This window comes from Falco cherrug, chromosome 9, assembly GCF_023634085.1.
Source record: "Falco cherrug isolate bFalChe1 chromosome 9, bFalChe1.pri, whole genome shotgun sequence".
NCBI lineage: Eukaryota > Metazoa > Chordata > Aves > Falconiformes > Falconidae > Falco > Falco cherrug.
Genome location: NC_073705.1, coordinates 21,275,405 through 21,298,699, shown reverse-complemented (window position 1 = coordinate 21,298,699; position 23,295 = coordinate 21,275,405). Strand labels below are relative to the sequence as shown.

Below are 23,295 nucleotides of genomic sequence, written 5' to 3'. Positions count from 1 at the left end.
TCCGGTTTTCTAAGTAAAAGTGGTCTTTACAATTCGACGGCTTCAATTATTTGATTGAATCGTACCCTATGATCCTTATGGGTCCCTTCTAACCTGAGATATTCTATAATTCTGTGGTAGAATTATAGAATGGTTTCGGTTGGAAGGGACCTTTAAAGGTCACATAATCCACTACCACCCCTGCAATGTGCAGGGACATCTTCAACCAGATCAGGTTGCTCAGAGCCCGGTCCAGCCTGACCTTGAATGTGTCCAGGGATGGGGCATCTGCCACTCTGGGCAACCTGTGCCAGTGTTTCACCACCCTCATCGTAAAAAGTTTCTTCCTTACATCTAGTCTGAACCTTACCCTCTTTGAGTTTAAAACCATGACCCCTTGTCCTATTGCTACAGGCCCTACTAAAAAGTCTGTCCCCATCTTTCTTATAGTCCCTCTTTAAGCACAGAAAGGCCACAGTAGGGTCTCCCGAGAGCCTCCCTTCAGGCTAAACCACCCCAGTTCTCTCAGCCTGTCCTCACAGGAGAAGTATTCCATGCCTCCCCAATATTTTCATAATATTTCAGACACATACATTATATTTTAAATATGTTTATAAATATATATATATATATAAAATTTTCATACATACTTCAAATATATTTAAAAAAACCATAATGACTGTAAGGAGGTGCTTCAAGTGTCTAATTGCTCCAGTAAAGTTCCTCTCAATAATTTTTATTAACTAACTCACTGCTTTATGCTTTTCCTCTTACTTGCCAATTCTTTTTACTGCACTATAAGGCAAGTGTGAACAAATCCTTTGAACAGATAGGTTCGGTTCATTCAGTTCAGTAGGAATTCTAGAGCATGTAAACAGATTTCAGGACATTCACTTTCAGAGTAGCTAAAGTAAAGTCTTAAGATGGATTTTCAGAATTTAAGACTGGCCAAACCTTAACTGGAGAGGCAGCAGTTAGGACCACTGTAATATTACCAATAAACTTGCATCTTCCAACAAAGAGGATAAAAGTACAAGCAAAGTAATACACAGCCCCACATTTTAGGATGGAATAGATCCTATTTGGTGCCTATTAATTTGGATTTTTAGCTTTCTTGCGATTAGGCCAATTTCACAGTTCTCATATAAAACCATATTCGACAGGATAATGCTAAGATAAAAAAACACTGTATCTAAGACATGTGAAAAGAAAACAACACAACGTTTGTCTTTATTTGGACTAATTATTAGACTAATATTAGAATAAATATTAGAACAGACTGGGATTTTCACTTGTATATTCACACTCACCTTCTGAAATCAAAACTTCCACTCTTGTTTCAACTTAAAATCTGTTGCAAAAGGCTTTTCAACTCCAGAGTGGAATTTCTAGGGAAGCGCTTAACAGAGGTGCAAGACCAGGATTTCAGATGTGTATGTGGGACATGGTAAACTCAGCTTTGTACCCCAGCTCCACACCAGACCCAGTACACACATCACCTGAGGTCTTCTGCTTTCCGAGTCCCCTAGCCCTCAGGAGACAGCGCAGCTATTCCACTTTGCGTAAAAAACCCAAATGGGTTTTTGAATAAACGTTTAAGCCCGGTACTCCACATCTTCCTTCTATAACTGCCTCAGATCACTGGTTTATTTTCCACTTTGAAGGGGAAATACACTTTATCAAAACAGACTAGCAAGAAATTACTAGTTTCTTCCCATTAGGGAAAGTCATTTTTGTTTTGTCTAAAAAAGGTGGCAGGGGTTTTAATCTCATCCAATAAGCAAATGACATTTTCTCCACTCACTGGAGGACCTATTAATGACAGTAACAATCAAAAAATAAAATTTTAACTTTTCCCATTCTCTGTAAAAAAAACACTTTGTATTAAACCAGAAACATCTTTAATTTCTTCATGAAGAAGACATCTTCTACAAGTAGGATGACTATAATTTGTCTCACAGTAACCTCTAATGTCTTTGATTTGTCTTCATTAATGCTTTTATACTGATGGCAAAAGAAAGGACAAGGGATCGCTCTATCTTTATATTCTAAAGAGAACCTGTAACATTCCACCAGTTAATACATTCACAAATGAATAAAATCTGATGTATTACAGTACATGTAAGTGGCAGCCCCATTAGGTTTGAAGGTCTGATGCTATACTGTTAAATTTTACCCAGTCATGGTCTGAATTGTTTTCTGGGTTTGGGTTTTTTTTATTGTTTGTGAAATGATCCTGAGTAAATGATTCCTCCAAAGCTCAATAAATATTGCTTCTAATAGCAACTCAGGACACTCACTTTTTGTATGCAAAGCTCCCCATGTCTTCAGAACAACGCTGCCTGTGGAGAAGCTACCGAGATGGTAGCAAACAGAATGGAGATTTTCAGACCCTATACTAAAATACAGACTGAAGCCTGCATTTGCATTAGCTCAAGTATATAGGGCAGGATGGGACAGTCCGGATCATCGAGTTCATTTGCTATTTTTGACAAAAAGCAACAACATATACTTCTTTTCATAAGCTGATGAAATAAGACTTTTAAAACTGGTAAGATTTTTTTATTCTCAAAACTCCCACTGGAAGCCTATTCCTTAACTTTCATCTGATGGCTAAAAATTTTCCAGTTTTGAGCCTAAACATGTACGGCCAGTATCTCCCTTTCTGATCTCATGCCAACATTGTCCTCTAGGTTAAGTAATCCTTTTCCCTTCCTGGGCTTGCCCCTCTAATGCAGTTTCAGAGGACAGTCACGTATCTTTTCAACTTCTGTTCTGCTAGGCTAGGGAAGCCAAGCTCTTTTGGTCTCCTCATTTATCTGAAATTAAAACTCTGATGCACACTCCACATCATCCAATTATGCTGCTGCAGGCAGACAGGAAATTTGAAAAGAGAACCTGCCAAAATCGACTCCACTGAGCCATTCTGAAATTTATAATAGTCCCTAATTTGGAAGCGAGTTTGACTGAAAAAAAAAAAAAATCAATAATTTAACAAAATCTTTACAATAGGTACCATCCAGACTTGTTTTAAAACCAGGCATCTGAAATCAAGCAACCTAAGAAACCTGAAGCTTGGCTATAAATTGCAAGCACAATCCAATTTATACTTACCTACAGCAAATCCTTCATATCACAAACTACATGTCTTTTTTTATATGAAGTTTTTAAATTATACAGAAGCCCCTCAGGTGTTGCAATTTTTTGGTACAGATGCTGCCAGAATATTAGGGTCCAAATATGATCTGTGATGTAAACATTTTTCTATATGATACAACTTTGTTACTTTAATTTTTTTCCAAAAGCTTGTGATGTTTGCAGTCTTGACCATAAACTATAGTAGCAGACATACTTGTTTTTATTTAATTTTTACACCTACAGCAGAATCATGCTTACAAAGTGCAAAGAGATGGCCTTGATATAGCATAACATCTTTAAACAATAAAGACATCCAGAAAACATCCTAAAACACATGTAAAGACATCTGATTTTGTACTTACTAAGGCATGTGTTATCCTGGAAGAAATTCAGAAATTTCAGGCATTCATCTATGTCATTACCGCTGTTGCTGCAGTCACACCACGGGGCAACACTGAGACTATTTGAGTCTATGTAGTTTGGGGTCATCACCGTGCCTGTTAACGAAGAGCGAAGTACAGTGTGGTGAGCATCCTTTGTACTGAAATATTCTTTCCATACGAAGAAGATAGCAAACAGCACTTGGTAAGTTGTGTATTCAGAGCTGGATTCACAACGCAGAGCCATGGCAGGGCTTTACCTTCCAGTTGTTGGCTCCCTTTGCCCTCTGACACCCAGTCCTGTGCCATACTTCACCCCCGCCGGTGTTTGAATGCAGCCACTTTAGGGACTGCAAAATGACTTGCATGTTAGAGACCCATTCCTTTCCTCCAAAAAGATTTATATTGCAATCCCACAGAGAGCTGCTGCATCGGTACAATTGACAGGTGGCAAATAGTGGCACAGGTGATGGATGGACTGGGAGAAGGTGGGAATCTCTGAAAACGTCTTTGCTGCCAAATCAAACATATGTGGACCTGTGTCCTTCAAGTTTCACTCTAAAAATACAACTTTCCTTCCTCGCTTGTGGGGTTTTTTTCCTCATTTTTGTTCTAGCTGCAAATAAACGGCTGAAACTAGACATCCAGACCTGCGTTCCCTCCTTGAGTCTCCAGCCAGCCTGAAACACATGAGCAAGGAGAATGTTAGCCATGCTGGGAGGAGTGCTAATATGTCTTGGAGCAGTGTTAACCCCAGGGTGTTCGTTAGGGACCTGCCAACAGAGCGGGTTATGGCAACAAACACAGCAAAACCATATCCAGCATGCATGAAAAGGTACAGCAGATTCTTTGCAGGCAATAAATTGCTATTAATCTTGCTGTGTCACTACTTTTCAGTAGTTTCCTGTTTCCTAACCATTGTCAACAACTTCCAACCACAGGTTCATTCTAACTTGATTACACAATCTTGGGTAAACATTCTCACGCTTATATGTCAACTTAAGGCTACCAAGAATGAAATGAAACCAAAGAAGGCATTTTGTGTCCTACAAGATATACAGCAACTGTGTCACCATTCATCTGGATCAGACAACTGTTATGTGATCAGCACTTATTCAAACCAGCAGTCTCACTGAAGGCATTGACCCAGCAGGTTGGATATTTCAAAATTCCCTCAGGAGTGAGGAGTCTGAACATGTATTTGTCTGACCAAACAGAAAAAAATAATAAAAAGAGGCAGGTATTCCAGACCTGTACTGATGACAGCTGTTGCAGGAAACATGTTCCTCATTTGGTAATCTACACTTCTAGGACAGGCTGTACATTGTGAGGATGTGTGGTAGCATCTCCTCAAAGCTGACATCAAAGTAGTCATTAAGAAGATGCAATATATGAAGGATAAATATTAGAGACCCAAAGTGTACACTAGGAGAAGAACTTTGGTCCATAGGTCTGGGGTCCAAGAGTCTGAAGTAACACACAGGAAAGGGCTATCAAACATCAAGCTAAAAAAAATGAACATTAGAAATAACACAAATCGCAGAATAATGTCAAATAGCCTTTCAGGTAGCACTGGGAACTAAACAAAACAACATGCAAACTGCTTCATAACATGATACGGGAGACAAAGGAGATGAGACATTACGAGCTGGCCTGGGAAAATGGATGCAGTCCTACTGCCAAAGTCACAAAAAGCATCTTTTGTCTTGTTTTGAGACATTCTTAAATTAGAATGCAATCCCATATCTTTATCTGCTTCCAGCTTTTAACAGATAGTTGCAGTATAATTGCTCAAATTCTACATGAGATTAGCACACGAGTAAATAGCACTGTTCAAAATTTATTAAATAGAGGTAGAGAATTTAGTAAAATAGGCAAATATCATTTGCACCATTAATGAAAACTTGACAGTAGTTAAATAAGAAGAGTGATGTTAAATTAAAATAAAACAAATTAAAATATCTGTCCATTATCCATTTGATGGTTCAGTACACAATTTCAACCATGTGACATGATCTGAAAAGAAGTGAAAGAAAATTAAAATCAAGAGGATTTTGCAAATGGAAAGAAAACAGTAGCTTTAAAAAAAATAGTTTAAGAAACAAATGCTTAGTGAAGGGTTAAAAAACCAGAAATGTATCAAGGAAATTTAAAAGGTCACTGAGGTAAGACTTTCTTATCGCAAAAAGGTACTAAGGTAACTAAAATGGGTCAAGACAGGGGCTAAAATTGTAACAGATACCGAGGTACAATTAGGGTTGACAAATATGGGAAAGACAGGACAAGGAATGTGTATGCACAGCACACAAACTGTACATCCAGCAAAAAGAGAGTGGCTGAAAGAGCAGCTAGTAGAAAATCAGACTGTCATTTAAACCTGGGGGCAGATGTGAACCCAAGCAGATTATATGCTTGGTGTCCTGAGGTGGATTTTCTTTTTTCCCTGCAACGTGTGTGCCTTCCCCTTCCCCACCCCGCTGCTAGCTGGCATCTTGGAAATTCTGCTGAAGGGCAAGAATGGATCAGAGAAACCGTGGTGGTTGGCAGTAAAATAGGACATGCTTGGTTGTTTGTGTTCTACCTATCAAATACTTCTGCGGTGGTCTCGGTAGCAGGCAGCAGGTATCCATATTTTAGACCGAAGCAGAATTGACCTGAACACAGCCAAGAGGTTGCTCAAATTTGGGTCAGTTAAGCATGAGAAGGATGGTTAGCCCAGGAGGAGGGGCATGCCACTGAAGTTCCTTTGGCCCAAAGCAGCTCCAGCTTATTCACATCAACTCTTACGGAATTCCTAGGAACCCCAGGGAAATTAGTTGGATTTTTTTACTGAGGACAAGAGAAAATGTGTCAGAAAGTGAATGCTGAAGCAGATCTTGAAATCAGCAGCTAGAACAATACGTGACTGATGTGGGAGTGAAGACAGGTCCAGATGGCTTAACTAGGCTGCAACCAAGCACCAAATCTCAAAACACGGCTGTCTCCAGTCTTGCTCTACATTTAGTAATTTTTATATTTTTCCTTTAATTTTTAAAAATATATTAATTTATCACTATTACTACAACAAGGAGCTTAAAACAATGAATTAAGATTGTCAAAATTCCTGTCAAAAATATACAAATCTTTATATCTGTAACACCCTGATGCAAACCTTAAAGCACCCTATACAGCCTATTCTCCATTTAACTGGTAAAGCACCTCAGATCAAAAATGTGCCTGGCTCCATTTCCACTTAAGCAATTCATTTCAGGTGGGACTCCACTAATTTCAGTGAAGTTAACTCTGATTTACGTCACCGTATGTGACAGCAGAATCACATCTACTATATTTTCCATAAAGAATCCTCAGTTTCCTGAACAAACTCTTTGGAGGTGCAATTTTTGCTACATTTAATGAAATGGCTAAATGAAATAATATTTTATTTTAATGAACAATATTTTATCTTAATTAAAACACCTGGACATCCTGAAGCTGTGATGAATGAATAGATCTGTAACAGCTTCTTACCCACAGTCCATCTATCTCTTTGTCCTGTGTTTTACATGCATTAAGCAGACATTTGCAAGACTGTATCTCTGATTTCTATCTCAGCATCTTACAAATTTGATGGTCTTCAAATTATTTGCTCCACTTTCATATCAGCTTGACGTCAGAAGCAGGAATTTACTGCTTCAGCACACGCAAGGTTGTTGTTATTTTTTGGTAACCATCTTGGTTTATCAGAATCACTACCAAGTAAAAACTCTTGGAACACTAGTCAGTTCCTATCTTTTTGCAGCAGGTTTAGGGGCTAGCAGGAAGGAAGAAAAATGTTTATTTCCTCCTCTGAAAATTAGGTCTCCTTTTGATTTCAACTCCTTAGGGATGCATTCCACATTTCTGATGTGTTGGATTGTTTTGCAGCATGGTCATCCACAGTAACATCAATTGAAAAATGGATCCAACAAAACTGAGAACAAATTCACCAAGTCCAGCAAGAACTTCTTGGCAGCTCTTCCCCAGAAGTATCTATTAGTAACAGTTACTCTTTGCCAGCTGCTAGACATCTTAATCTCATTGACTAGATCAGATTTCAGGGCGATTCAATTCCTTGGTTTAGTGTCAAATGACATTCTGTCATAACTGTTCATATGTCATACCCTTTGCCCAGTGCCTTCATCTCTTAAGTCGTAGAAGCATATCCTTTGGAGCCATCACATCTTATTTTACCAGTGGCTACACAGACTTAGCTCACTTGTTAACTGCTAGGGTAACAAGAATGGTAACAGTAAGCCAGTGAATATAACTTTCAGACATTTTTCAGCAAACCCAGACTGGTATAGAATTTTTTTGTTGTTGTTGTTATGTTATATTATCTCCAGAGACATTTATTTAACAGCAGGATCTGCTTCAGGGCCTCAGCTGGGACCTTCACGCCCAACAGAAGGGGATATTACTGCATAGCAGCAGGTGCAGGCTGTAAGCTTTAAAACATCATATCTGGTGGCCTTTAAAATTTGTTTGTTTCAGAGTTTTGACATTCACTTATTCTGTACTGCCCAACCATGGTATTTCTACCATAAGTTCACCTTCCTGAGATGATCTCTTTCAGGAATCAAATGCTGTGTGTGGTATACGGAGTCTGGCTTGCATTCGGGTATCCTTGTGCCTGTTGACAGTCAGGAAGGTGACAGCAAAGAAAATTAATTATGTTGGGGAGAGAGGAAGATTTCAGAAGATAAATTTGGTCTCAGTTCACCTCATTGACAGACATCTCAGGAAACATTTAGAGTAGACAAAAGGACATCATGGAACGAATAGCAGCTGGAAGTGGAACAAGGCTGGCTTGGTGTCCTGGTTTTGGCGGGGATAAAGTTAGTTTTCTTCTTAGTGGCTGGTGCAGTGCTGCGTTTTGGATTTAGTCTGAGAATAAGGCTGATAATTTACTGATGGTTTTAGTTTAGTAGTTGCTAAGTAATGTTTATACTTAGTCAAGGTCTTTGCAGTTTCTCAACGCCTGCTAGCGAGAGGGCTGGAGAGGCACAAGCAGTTGAGAGAGGACACAGCCAGGGCAGCTGACCCGAACCAGCCAAAGGGCTATTCCGTACCATGGGACTTCATGCTCGGTACATAAGCTGGGGGGGCTGGCTGGGGCCAGCTGATCGCTGCTCAGGGACTGGGTGGGTATCGGTCAGCGAGTGGTGAGCAACTGTGTTGTGCATCGCTTGTTTTTTCCCCTTTGTTATTCCTCTCTCCCTCTCTCATTACAATTGTTGTTATTGTATTTTAATTTTTATTTTATTTTTATTTTATTGTATTTTATTTATTTTCATTATTGAATTGTTCTTAACTTATGAGTTTACTTTTTTCCTAAATCTCCTCCCCATCAGGGGGAGCATGCAGGCGGCTGTGTGGTACTGAGTTGCTGCCTGGGGGTTAAACCACGACAGTTGGTCTACTGTCTCATTCCTCAAATGTCCTGCAAACTTCCCCTGAAAACCAAGAGGTACTTACCCAACTTTGTGGGAACAGCTGCAAAATCAACCAAGCTGCAGTTTCACTTGTTCTTTTTAACTTCCTACTTCATAGTCCCGCCCATATTCAACCACCTTATTAAGCTTCACTTCGTAAGCTTGAATTTATCCCAAATCCAAGCACCTTCCTCTCCTTACCTTCTGTCCTTACTTTCCTTGCAACGTACAAATTTGCCCCGGGAATCTCTGTAAGGTAACACAGGGCCAACACACTTAGGTGGAGAATATTGCCTAGTATCACATAGCACAATATGATATTTCAGAGGGGTTTTTTTTCACGTGGGCCTTCAAAATATTCTTTGGATGTTTTTCGTAGACCAAACATGCCCTCACCCTTCCCTGCCACCTTACCAATAAGCCCCGAGTAAGCGAGGAGGCAGTCAGCATAGTTCTCCTTCAGACAGCTACTAACAGACCGTGACTCAGGCTGGCAGTTTGTGAAGAAATCTGCAAGGCGAGATCTGCAACATGAAGAAAAATGCGTATCTTTAAAAATCAAGCCTGCAGGCATTCCTACCTTTCACACTCTTTTTATTTTTGGACAAGGCTTAATATTCTTTAACTTAAATGTATATTGGACGCATTTCAGCTGATGAGAGTCTCCTTCTGAGACAGATCTCTTTCCAGCATCCATTTTCGAAGCCAGAACAAGAAAGTGTAAGAAAACAGTTAAAAGGGACAGAACAACAGGGAAATGCCTACCCTGTACTAAAAGAAATGCTCTGCATTTTCATGCCAAAAAATAGACAAAGAGGGATTTTATCATATGAGCAGTCATTTTGGATCTGAATTCTAACTGGAGTCTGTTATTCTACAGATTCAGAACAGTTTCTGCTGTTTTACTGATTACACAAAATTGTATATTTGTGCTCAGTAGAGTCTTCTTACTACATGATTTAAGGCAGGACCTGCTTTGGTATTACCCCTAGTTTCCAGGGAGTGGGCTTACTCCTGCTCCGGACTGTCCTGCCGAACCAGCTGGCTGAACTGGGGTGGCGGGCAGATCCAGATGGCATGGTCCCCACAGCCCCCCAGAGCCATGGCACTGAGAATTTATTTGTTCTTGTAAAATGTCCATTTATCCGAAGTCTACAGTATTGTGCCTGGGGCTGAGAAGAAGGGAATGTGTGCTCTGCATCAAGTTTTGCGGCTGAATGGCTGTATTATCTTCACATACCTCATTTACCCCACGTCTAAGATGGGCAGAGCACTGCTTACTATCAGAAAATGCTTTAAGACTAGGACTGAAACTGTACTGCAATTAACAGATTACTACCACGTTGCAAAACGAGGGTGGGGGGAATAAAAATAAAAGGACGAGCAGTCAGGAACTCTTCTGGTTATTTGTGCTTTAAAGCCACATAATGCTCCCATTCAGGTCTGTAACATTCGAGAGGCATCACTGAGGTGAATCAAGGTCCCACACCTTCCAGCTGCTCTCCTGCCCATCCTGCCCTGCTCTCCTCAGCTCCACTATTGCTGTCACTTGGACCTGTAAACTTGGAGCAATGATTTTTGTTTATTTGTAAAGTGTCACTTAGACCTTCGTCTCCATGAACAAAATTATTTAACCTTCCTACTTCAATCTACTCTTCTGTGAAAAAGGGATTAAAATGTTCTTTTGCATATACCAGCTCACAGCGATGTTTCAGGATCAGGTGTTTAATCTTTGCACAGCCCTCTCAAAATCAGGATAGTATAATCTATGAATTTTCAGCATTGCTCTAGCATTATGTAGATATGCAACATAAATGCCCTTTTTCAGTTTTGCAAAGAAAACACAAAAGTTAGCAGAAACAAGTGATTTGCAAGTTATTTACTTTATTTGTTTACATGCTCCAGAGATTAATTATCTTTGTCTGCTTTATTGTTTTGCCTATCTCGGAATGGGATTGGATGTACATCATTAATTGGCCTGAAAGTAGTGATGGGCAAACTTCAAAAGGTTCACAGGCTTAAGTTTGAGAAAGCATCCTATAAATAGACTGTATGCAAACTGCACCTGAATTTATCTGAGTTATTCTCACGACCTCTTTTTAGTTCCATCCCTCAGTAACTGTACTGACACCAGAAAATCCATGGTTGCCTTCAAACCACAGTCAACTGTAAGCTTTTCACCCCTTCCTTCCCTCATTTAACCATTTAACCTTGAGACGGGCGTTTGTACCCAATTGCTTTTAATACCTGTAAAAAGTCAAGCTCTCTACTGATCCTGCAAGATGCCCTGTATGTATACATAAATTTCTAACTTTCCATAAAATCTCTACTTTGCTGGTGAATATATACTGTACCTACCAGGGAACACACTGAGAAGAAACGGATTCCAAGGTATGGGAAGAGATAAATAACAGCATCACAAATAAAATCTGGACAAGGAAACCCTATGTCACTGCAGTGATTCCTCTCAGTCAGTAATTAAGATCGTGGCTTGGATCCAGCCTTCTGAGCGACTGTGAACAAAGACAGTTGACAGTTTCTAAGGTTTTCACAAATTCTGCTAATACCTGGATGTAAGTCTGTTTAAGGACAGAATACAGTCTATTACATCTATCTAGTATGAAAAATCTTTGCCATGGTAGACAGAGCAAGCGTGTGGTACGTGCGATATTTTTGCATATTTTTTTTTTAAAGTAGCTCCTCAGATTTAGATTTCATTATTTATGTGACCACAAACAAATCTTTTTGGAGATGCAATTATATGGTCAGCATCCTGATAATGCTGAAAACATTTCTTGCAATCATTTCATCATTCTTAAATGTCCAGTTCTCCCTTAGATTATTAGGTGCATTGGTCCAGAGATCAGTAATACACACCTCTTCTCCAAATGTTTTTAAGGACTAATAACTATGGAATAACACCAGTCATTTACTAGCCAGTCTGCTTAAAGAATGTATTTGTTGTAAACCCTAAAGGAGGTTAAAAATTGCTCTGCTGATCTCTTTTGCATACAGCTTGATTTCTATGTTAATTTTGGAAAAAAAATTGTGGTCATAAAAGGTAATGATCTGATAATGCTGCACATTTAAGTTTTCATAAGCCAAATATAGTTCAGGTAGCTCTGGTCCAAGCATTATTGGACATCATCATAACACCTCCTCCCTAATGAGTCATCCAAACTTCATACCATCAAAGTTCTCACTCTCTCCTGAGCTGTTAACTACACCTGATATTTATGTGGATTCATTTCCACTGGAGATAAAGATAAGGGCAGCGTATAAAAACGGAGAGAGACCTCCATTCAGTATTTTCAGCAAAGGTCTGCTGCTGAACACTTGCTGAAGATCTAGCCCCAAACATTTCCAGTAGACTGGCACTGATGAAACTATGCTCATCAGCCATACCAAAACGGTGATACTGCCATGTATCTAGAGAGAGAGAAATTAGCTGAATTAGAAACCACAGAAGTATTGCACATGATATAAAAACTGTCTGGGTAAAAGAGACAATCCTTTTAGGACGCCGAAAAAGAGCACCTGGAAGATAGCGGTCCTATAAAAAAAATACACATATACTTAGGGTTAACTTAGTGTTCCTTCAGCAGGAAGCAACTTGTAGGTGGTAACTTGTGGGTAACCATCTGACCCATGACTGAGCAGTTTGGTAATCTGGAGCAGAAACAGCTTGTACCATGTGTGCCTCCAGCTGTGCACAATGTTACATGTGCAATGTACATACATGTTAACTACTGCTAGACGGCTGGATAGCGACAGGCAGTTTTACATGGCACATAACATGCAGCAGGACCACATTTAAAAAGAACTATTAATTTCTCTTTCTGTTGAATCACAAATCCTCTTTGTGCACAGCAGCATTAATGATTTTTTTTTTCTTGCATATAAAAAAGGAACTGAAGAGAACCACCCAGAAATCTTCTTCCTAGGAAGAAAAAAAAAATAAACATCTTCCCCTTTGTAGGGCAAAAAACCCACAAATTAAATGAGTCCTATCTTAGTGCTGGAAAATCTCCTCAAAGTAAACTGCAGATCTTCGGGAAAGCTTACTTTAATATTTTGTATACCACTAACTGGAAAAATAAGAATAATCCTGTCGGCAAATTCAAAGAAAATCTGCTCAAACAACAGCCAGCCTTTCTGAGAAGACGAGAAAAAAAATCCCAAACCTGCTATTCTCTAATGCTTTGTGTTAGCACCAGTAAAATGATTTGTAACAGTTAAAAATACAAAGAAAACAAAGTTAATTTGTTTTCCTTGTGATAGTGGTTCTTCAAATACTCAGCAGGATAAATCAAAACTTTCAAATTTTGCTTACCAATAACCTTTGTTAATAGCAGTATTGTGTTTAATCTGCATATAATTTTTGAGGCAATTTGGTTTGATATTAGCACAGCTTGTTGCATAGGCAACATTGATTAGATTTTCACTGATTTTTATTCTCAAGGTTTTGTAAAAGTTCTTTGATGTTCTGAAGTTATCTTTGATATTTATCAGTTCTCCCTCTTTAATGCCGGTCAACACCGATTCAGTACTGGTGCAATATTTAGAAGCATGATGTAAGTTGCAGAAAATTTCTAAAACCCCATTTTTAATTTGGATCTGGTGGAAATCACGGCCTATTGGAAAGCAACTCTACAAACCAGACATATGAGTCGTCCCCAGGACATACCCCTATCGCCGGGCTAGTGGGTGCTGATTTTGCTTCTTTTGCTCTCTCTGGTTGTACACATCTGCAATTGCTGGTACACAGGGACTGAGCCTTGAGAGCCTCAGATCTCCCTTATCGCTGCCTTTGCATTAGTGATCTTCAGACCGAGAAAGACACTGAATCCTTGTCTCCCACTGACCACGCACACGTACGCAGCGACGTCCGAGCGAGCGGTTACAACCACCGCCCCCCTTAACGGGCGCAGGGAGCGATGGCTGCCGTCCTCGGCACTCACTCGGTGATGTTACTGATGTTAGGTGAAGTCACTGCCAGCCACCTCTCCTTACCTTGCTGCTTGTGTTCAGGTACCTATTTATGGCTTGACAGCAGTAACAGGAAGAGTAGGTAAATGCCAAAGCTGAGTGACTGGGGTGGCTGCACTAATTAGTCGAAGTTGCTCTGGTGTCTAGACACCATTTGGCAGGCACCGTATAGTCACGTAAGGTATGTACTGCATCAATATTCAAAACAGAAAGGAAGTATAAATCTGACACTGAAAAAATTCAGACTAAGCCAATGAATATGTGTCATAGTGATAAATAACACCATTATAGGGGAAAAAAAACCACAACAAAACAACCAAGCCAAAGTACTTCGTTCATGGGGGTCAAATGCAGTATCCTCCGCTGCAGCTACAAGCGGCTCCCGTGTAGCTTGGGTCGCTACTACTTCTGCTGGGGTGCAGTAGTAGCAAGAGGGGTTGGTACGTGGCCAAACTAACGGCTTCATTGTCAGAGGTGCTTTTCATTTTCTCTTTGTTTCATAAACACACAGTGAGTGGGCAGCAAAAAAATGAGGCAAATGCTACATTAGAAACTCCATCAATCGGTGAGCCTCAAAAAGCCTCGAAGCAGCTCCATCCCAGGAGAGGTGATCCTCCCAGCACTTAGTGATATAACTTTGACCCATTTTTTGTTCATTCAAAGACACCAGAGCTGTGTAATACCAATACATCTCATACCTCCTGAGTTATGTACACACACTACTGAGTGCCCATGAGCAACTACAAGTTCTGACAGCTTTTTAAATACATAGATATAGTAAACGGCAACTCCACTAATATTTTTCAGCAAGATTAGTTTTTCTTTGGCTGCTACCCTCCTCAAACAATGACAGCATCTGGCCCCTGAGGGCACTACTGTCCCTACCCACCCCTGTGGCCTCCCCTACCCAGCCTATGGCCCAGGACCCCATTCCAGCAGCCACCCCCAGCCCCAGTGATGCTGTAGGACCTTGGTTTCCAGCCCCCCCCAGCCCTGCCCTGCTCAGCCATGGGCCCCACTGAGCCAGGTCTACCCATGGGCCGGTGTCCCAGTCTGTCCCCAGGCAGGTGCCCAATACTTGGGCTGCCCCTGGCTGCCCTGCTCCCTGGCCAGGGTGGTAGGACCAGCCCTGCCTGAAGGGTCCTGCCCTGCCTGTCCCAGGGGTGTCCCCATGGACCCCAGGGAGGCCTGTGGCTCATGCTGTGCCCTGACACACAGCTCTGCGTTTGTACTTTTTGGGAAGTGGGAAGGAAGGGTAAAAAAGTAAAGTTTGTTTCCCAAGACATGAATATTGAAAGCAGCTTCTCTCACAAGAGCTGGTCCAAACCTTTTGCAACACTGACAGAAATCACTACAGGATCCTGGACCCCAAACTTCAGCTACTAACCAAAAGAAGCTGCTTTTCAGCTGGGTTTGCTGCTTTTTTTTTTTGGGGGGGGGGTTGGTTTTTTTTTTTGTTGTTGTTGTTATTTTAATGACTGACAGCTTAAGCCCCAGCAAATATTTGATTCTGAATTTGATTTACCTCTAAAAATTTTGTTGTTCATTTGGAAGTAAAATACAGACAATCCCCAATTATACAGCAGCAGCCTATTTGGATTGCGGAATAACTGGATACAGAAACAAACACCAGAGACCACACAAGATTCATTCAGATGCCTGGTAACATCACAAATGCTTTCTCAGAGCATCAGGCACAGACACAACAGCCCACAAAGCCGGTTCCTCCAGCCGAGCACCCACACTCAACCCAATCTGGCCAGCTGACTGCCTGTACCGTGATCCCTACCGTGTCTGCCAGTACCTGTTACCCAGTGTTTTCATTTACCGGAGCCTTCTAGACATCTAGTACCACAGGTAATGGGGGAGCTATTAGCAATTCAGTCATGCAAAATGAGTAATATTTCCAGCTATGCATATCTATAGCTTAAAATTAATAGTACAAACATTGTGTTCTTTCTATTCTATTAACAAAACTCATTTTTCTGAGTAACAAGTGTTCTAAAATAAACATAGCCCATACCCATGTTCTATTACTGTATTTTATGCAAAGCAAGATAAAGTTATATACTCTTGTTAATACAATCCTCTTCCCTTCCTCACATCATCTGCTGGGGACCTGTTAGATCTTTTTACACAATGTCTGCTACAGAAAATCAAAAGAACTTAACACTAATCTCACAGTTTATCAATGTTAGTTAAATCCTCTTAAGTGACTCAAGATGATGCCTGAGTGTAATTTTAATTTAATATATAGGTTAACATACAGACCTCCTTTGGGTTTCAGGAAAACTACTAAGCTCAAATGTGATTCTAAACAAATATGATCTATTTGCAATTGGGTTATACAAATGGGTTTATACTACTGACCTTTTGTGTAATAAAACAAATTTTGAAAAATACGGTGCAAATCCTGAGCACAGGGTAATGCAATAAAGAATTAGAACAGTGATTCTCAGATGCTGTGACACAAACCAGAATTTTCTCTTCTGTTTGCAAAAAAATTACCTCACATCATTTTTGAGAGGCCTGTTTGAGAGAACATCTGGAAAGCATTCCACAGGAAATCAAACCTATATTAAATATGTTTTGCGGGGCTCTGTTTCCTTGCATAGACTTTAAGCATGCATAATGTGTTTCTGTCTTCTCAGCTGCAAAGAAAACACTTCTCTGACAATCTTCTACAAAATGATAGGCTGAAGTGTCAGTCTATGATTTCTATCAGGGGATGCTGGTAAGATTTCTATTTTGTCTGTCTCTGTACCAAAGCTCTCCAACAACATGCACAAATCCACTAGCTGCTTTCCCAGTATCATGAATTTGTGTATTTTCATTTTATTTCATTTTCTTTATGCTGTTTAATTTGAAGCTTCTAAATCTAAATGACTGTCATGTTTAAAGATGTCCAAGCCTTAGAGTGTCTCTTGATACCGTGTTATTCAGGAAAGAACGAGTGCATTACGGATAGAGTTGTTCTCACTTCATTAGCTGGGCAGACAGGAGTGTCTTTGAATTACAGGCTAGAAACCTAAGAAAAACATTGTCACTCTCAAAAAGCAAGCCAAAGAAATTAGCGCCACCGCAAGTCCTTGAGTGTGCCACTGGATGCTTACGTGTTTATTAACAACTATATTGTGAGTACACACTGAAAGGATGCAGTTCCAAGTACCTGAGAAAGACATCCATGACAATAATATTCTCTATAACCACCTGAATAAACTAAAATAGAATATTGCTGGCTCAAGCATGAAATTTGTGGAGTTTGGAGACAGAAATTAATCTTAAAAGTCCAACACAAGCTCTCTCTTTACAAGAAAAGCTTCTGTTGGCAGTTGCACTTTTCCTGAAGTTATGTAGGGATGCTTTTTGCACAGGAAAATCCCTCAGTGGCACCACGGTATGTGTGATGGCATTCCTGAAGGGAACAGTTTCACGTCCCTTTGTCAGAGACCTGGCTGAGAGAAAGAAAGGGTGCCCAGTGTGTGGCCTTGTACTCAGTTTTGTGGGGTCTGTAGGCACTCAGCAAGGCTGAAGCTCATCCTGAAGCTACTCTACAAACTACTCTGACTTCAAGAGTAAGACAACAAAAGTCAGAACTACAGCAGATAAAAGCAGATTAGAGTCTCTTTTATGTGAGCCCTTTTTTTCCATGCACAAAACAGCCCCATCAAGCAACAAGTCAAAAAGTTCTGACACCAACAAACCAACCTAGCATTGATCTTACTCAACATGTTTTACGTGGATTTAGATGCTATATGGATATATAATGCTAGTACAAAAACCACTGATTTGTGGTATAAGATTGGATAATAAACCATTTTTATCAGTTAAGGATGATGTAGCTGTCTTAAGAGGATTTTTTTGTTTCCACTGTCAAAAAAACCTGAATGCAGCTACTGAGGCTGAGAGCTGACAGTCTGTGATATATCCAGAGGTTTACAGAAGTTACTCTGAAAGACACTGTCCATTCTGAAGAATATTTTGCAATGCTGCATGATGGCCAGTTACTGAAATTTATCTCCAGCATTTCTCAATGCCTAATTAGAAAAGGCAGCATCATAACTGAGAGGACAACCACTGTAACTTATGCTTGAATTGGAACAAAAGCAAGCGAACTCAATATTCAAACAATACAGTTGTCATTTAAGAGAGTTCTTAGTCATATATGCTTTATAATAGAAAAGGTAGCTTTAATGGCTTATAGAATGTGTTTGAACAACTATAGTGTAAGCACCAGCATGTGAATGTAAGGTCATCTATTAATAATCTTATGCATGGGTCACAATCAACTCACACAGAAAATCTTTATTCAACAGTAAACACACACCAGAACACTTTTTCTGTGTCACTTGTTTTAAAACCAGCAGACAATCAAAGCATAGGAAACAACCACCACCTCCACCAAGAAGTCTTTGCGGATACTGGTACATTATTTAAATCTGGCTTCAACTTCAGAACAGTTACTCCATCAGTAACATGGTAGTGCTTAAAACATAATGAAAGCAATGCAATTTCTATTCAGTAAACATTAAAATGCTAAAATTTGAAAATATGCGTGTGGCTGTCAGTTGCTTGGTTGAGAAACAAAGTTTTATTTTTAGTTCCAGTGCTTACATTTTCTTGCAGCTATTTTAATAGATGAACTGCCATCAGAAATATTCTCTCACTGGGGCCTGATGTAGAATGATATAAATAACCTTTACAAAGTCCAGCATAATGGAATGGTAAAATCAGTTGACATTCTTTTAATTAGCACTGCCTGATGATTTACCTACACAGAACAGGAACAGCCAAATTCATCCCTGGAATAAATCCACACTGAAGTCACTGATGTCAGAGGAAGTACACTGGGAATGGGCTTGATATAATAGCTCTGTTATTTGCATTAAACTTAGAGCAGCTTCTTGCCTGTAGCATATACATGGTTTGAGGTAAATGAGAAAACATTTTGATTTATTAAAGAAAATGCTAGTATGCGATATATACATCCTTTTATTTGCCCCAGAAAGAGCAACTTAGCCAAATGTGACTAGGTGTACATTAAAAAGGATCAAAACTCTTCCCTTCAACAGATTTAACAGATTAGTGGGTGGAAACTACTCATGCAAACCCGTGGATGCTAAACTCCTCTCTGCAAAAACCTTTCAACTAACAATTCAACAAATCAGCGGTAGCAGCACTCTTACTGGAACCCCATCCAGCAAAGTAATTAAGTGCTTGCTTACCCTTAAGAACATGAGTAGCTCTAAATTTAGACCTCCATTAAAGTTTAATACCAAATTTAGTTTTCCTGGATTTCAGTATTTTTTACTAAACGTGGGTGAAGCTTCTTAATTAACATATGCAGTTTAATCGTTCCTCCCAATAAACAAACAAAACAAAATAGGTCACATTTGTCCTGCTGTAAATCCCTTCCTGGCTCATCCTTCTCATCTGTAGTCTTCTTATTTCTTAAACTATACAGGCAGTTTTCCTTTCTCACTTAGAATAACAAAACAAGGCTTTTCAGACAAAATGATACACAGAGATGAAGGACCACATCTGGATGACACAAATGCCCCCAAGACCTTAGAGCTAAAGTTTAGTGGTGGCTGTGAGAACTTCAGCCCACTGAATTTTTTTGGCTAAAAAAGGGACCGACGTGGCAGGCAGGGTATCTAAAACCAGTCTATAAAACTCTAATAATTTGTATCCAAGGTTATTTTATATTGCTGTGTGTTCATACAGACATACCTTATTTCCTCTTCCACTTTTTCAACCCTGTAGACAAGTAATAATGAATATTCAGTGCCACAGTTTGTTCTTAACCTTAAAAGTAACCAGAAAGGACTAGCAGGACCTGAGCCACGGCAGGGATACTGCCAAGGCTACACCATGCAAAACTGAGCAAAACAGCTCTGACAATGCTGAGGCATAACTTGTGTTTTACAGATAATGGGCACAAAAGAATTACACTCCCTTTTCGTGGAGACTGGGTTGCAGGAATCAGCAGAGGTTCTAGCTGACTGAAGGGATGCTGCTCCAAGAGTTTCAAGCTTGTCTGACAAGGGACCTCAGTATAAAAATGCCGTGTAGTTACTGCTTCTCGGAGCATAACCCCCCCCGCGCACGAGGCTCTCTTCATCGTTAAAGCACAAAGGGATGTGAAATTTGGGTGCAGGAATAAAGCTGAACCATTTTTCTAATTACTATAGCTTTGCATCTTTGCTTCCTTCGGAGAAATGTCAATCTCTCTGCAAGCTTTTAATCTTCAAGACTTTCTTAAGCAGAACAGAGTATAAATGAGGACTGGCCAAGCAGATCCTGGCACCACAGAATGACATCCATCTACACTTCAACAGGGACAAAGCAGTCTTGTTTTGCTGGGTGTTCTGATTTTGAGATTCCAAAGGGTTTTATGGGTATGTTTTAAGGAGGAACTGATTGATTCATTTTGAGTTTTATTCAGAGAGAAGAAATTTAAAATTACCTTTGTTTATGGGTGGAGAGGAGAATAACACTTTCTATTTTACTCTGCTAACAGAAGACATCAAGGTAATGAATCATGTAAGGGACTAGAAAGGAAGAAAATAATATGATATTGCAGCATTTTCTATCTTTACTTTGCCTTGACTTGAAAGGGTTTTGATGATTTTGCAGAGACTGCATTAATATTTTTTTCCAGGCTAGTAATTCCCCACACACATACTCTACTACACCATTACATTTTCTCTGCAGAGCACACCAGCTTCTGTCCCACCTTCCCCCAGATCCCATTTTTTGAATTTTCTTAACTGTCTTTACCCCTATTAATTCATTAACACAAATTAATACCTGGGCTTTTTTCACTTAAATAAACATGTTACCTCTAGCAATATATACATATATGCATGTATGTACATGGCTGTATATGCGTGTATGTATAAAAACCATTCTTCAAATTCAGGCTATGCTTATAGACATGAGGTGAGCTTGTGGGCGTCCTACAGTATATGGGCCAAAAGGCAGCTTTACATTTTTTTCCTATCCCACTTGGCACTGTGCAGAGAAGCGAGCTTTCCTGATGCCACGCAGGGAGCAAGCAGGGAGGCCGTGCAGGCAGCCTGAGCTTGGGCTAACCCCACTACTCTGCACACATCCTACATCTAGTAGAGGGTGAGTCAGGCAGCACATGAGGTTCTTCACCCACTCCCTGACTCAGTCTCCAAACATACAACACAGACATAGCCTGCAGGTCTCCAGAAATCAAGAGTGTCCCTGTTTTAACGTCTTTAACAGCATTATAGAAACTATGTTGCTGTCCTGGTTTTGCACACCCACAGCAAAACAATCATCTCAAGGAGTTGCCAGACAGCTTTGAGTGCCAAACTGATATAAATACCCCGGAGGGATGTAAATCCAGCGCTGTTATACAGAACCATACAATGCTACTGTGTCCTTCATGAAAATAACAATTAAGCCTCATTTTAACATGTAAAGCTAGAGCCCATCCCAGACTGAGCGGTCAGGCTTAGCAGCTGGCCAGCTGAACTGCAACCACTGCAAGCTACAAGGCTCAGAAAGGGAGGCAGCACCTATGTTTTCCCACTCATCTGCTGAATTGCAGATGATCACTGGACTGTGGCAAGAGACTGAGGGAGGAAGGAACAGGCCGAGGAGCAGGTGAGGCGTCACTGTAAGTGGCTGTGAAAGAATTCAAATGCGGCAGGGAGATGGTGAAAGTCAGATAATGACAAGTCTGGAAAGAGGAGATGGAAGGAGACTAAGCAAGAGGGAAAGGCATGAGAAAAAATGAAGGGAGGAAGTGAAGAAGATGAGAGAGAAGTCTAACAAATAGAAAATTTGAGGGAAAGGGCATATTTTTTCTTCCCCTCTTCTGCTTCCCCTACTGCATCCCCCTAGCACACCCCTCCCTGCTACTTGTTAATGCTGTGACTGAAGAAGGCTCACTCCTGAGTCAAGATGCTGGGCTCCTCTCTCCTATAGCAGGACAAAAGACTGCACATTTATAACGTCTCATTGTAGACTTTCCTACAGTGTTGAACCACCCCCTCCTCTGGCGAATCTCTCTGGGGGTGTCGGGTTTTCAGGCAGTAAAGCTGTGTGTTGCAGGAAGAGCTCAGAAGCCTTAACACAGAGAAGCCACTTTTAGAAACCGGTACTGGTATAAAGCACTTGCAGGTTTGCACATGCCTTATGGAAAAGGAGCACGGATACAGTGACTCCCCTTCCACGATAAATTATCATTTAAAATGTTCAAGAGAACACAAAGAAGAAAAAATAATTTCTTGACAAGTTTTTTATGTTTTCAGGAAACGTAGCAAGCAGCTGATTTTTTGTTCTAGCTTTTTGTGTGGATGAACTCATACACACTGATGAAAATGTCTGAATACCTTCACAGTGTTCTTACACCTGTAGACGAAGATAGCTTTCATATAGAATTAAATGGGTGGTTGCAACAAAATTAAGACTGGATAGGATAAGTGACCAGAAACTGGTTAAGACATAAGAACACACCAATGAAAGCACATTTATAAAGATTTAGCTCTCTGAATACCCAGTGCTGACAATATCTTTATTGTATTTTCAGGGAGATGACCTATCTACTGAAACCCAATAGGACATTTCATTATTATCCTTCAGACATCCCACGAGGAAAAGTTATTTAAATATATTATGCAGCTATTTTATCTCTTTTTTCTTGTTTTAGTATCAAATAGCTGTAGCCAGCAACATGTGCTTTTACAGAACTAAAGGCAAAACATTAAGAACAGTATGTATTGTAGCCAAAAAGAAAGGTCCAAACAGCTGTCCTCTGAAACTAGTCAAGAACAACTTTCTGACTATTTCACCTTAAAAATGAGCCTCAATGATTTGACCAACCATTTTGAACATGGTAGTTGTGGAGGACAACATACAGGCTGTTACTAGATTCTTATATTAACAAAAAATGCCTCATTTTATGCTACCCTTCTTCTCAGATCTTCGCAGCACGTGACTGAATTGATACTGTCCTTTTAATAAATAATGTGTCTGTATCATTATCATGCTGATCAGCGCCTTCTGAACATATCCAGGAGACAGAGGAAGCACGCAGATTCAAAATACAGATTACTAAAAAGACCAAACTAATGACTCACACTTTCATTACTCAAAGAAAATAGTATTTGAAATACTGCCAAATGTGACAGTGGCAAAAATGAAGCACACTGCCCTACATTTACAGCAGAATTTTTTTTTTTTTAAATATGCCAGTCAACTTTCTGAAGTTTAATTGGTGGCTAAGGTGATCAGAACAGGAGGTTCCTCAGAGGTTTGAGCTATTCCTGGACAACATCATTGGTGAAAGTTTTTGACAGCCTATTGACTTTCCTTAGAAG

At 40.0% G+C, this 23,295-nt stretch overlaps 1 protein-coding gene across 1 annotated transcript in view; it reads right to left on the bottom strand.

Moving 5' to 3' along the window:
- GFRA1 (GDNF family receptor alpha 1) overlaps nucleotides 1-23,295 on the bottom strand; it is a 143,190-nt gene that overhangs the window by 28,739 nt on the left and 91,156 nt on the right. Inside the window, exons 5-6 of the mRNA XM_005443869.4 lie at nucleotides 9,362-9,471; nucleotides 3,480-3,614 (exon numbers count right to left, since the gene is read on the bottom strand). Coding sequence (XP_005443926.1) covers nucleotides 3,480-3,614; nucleotides 9,362-9,471 — 245 coding nt within the window. The remainder of the gene's footprint in view (nucleotides 1-3,479; nucleotides 3,615-9,361; nucleotides 9,472-23,295) is intronic.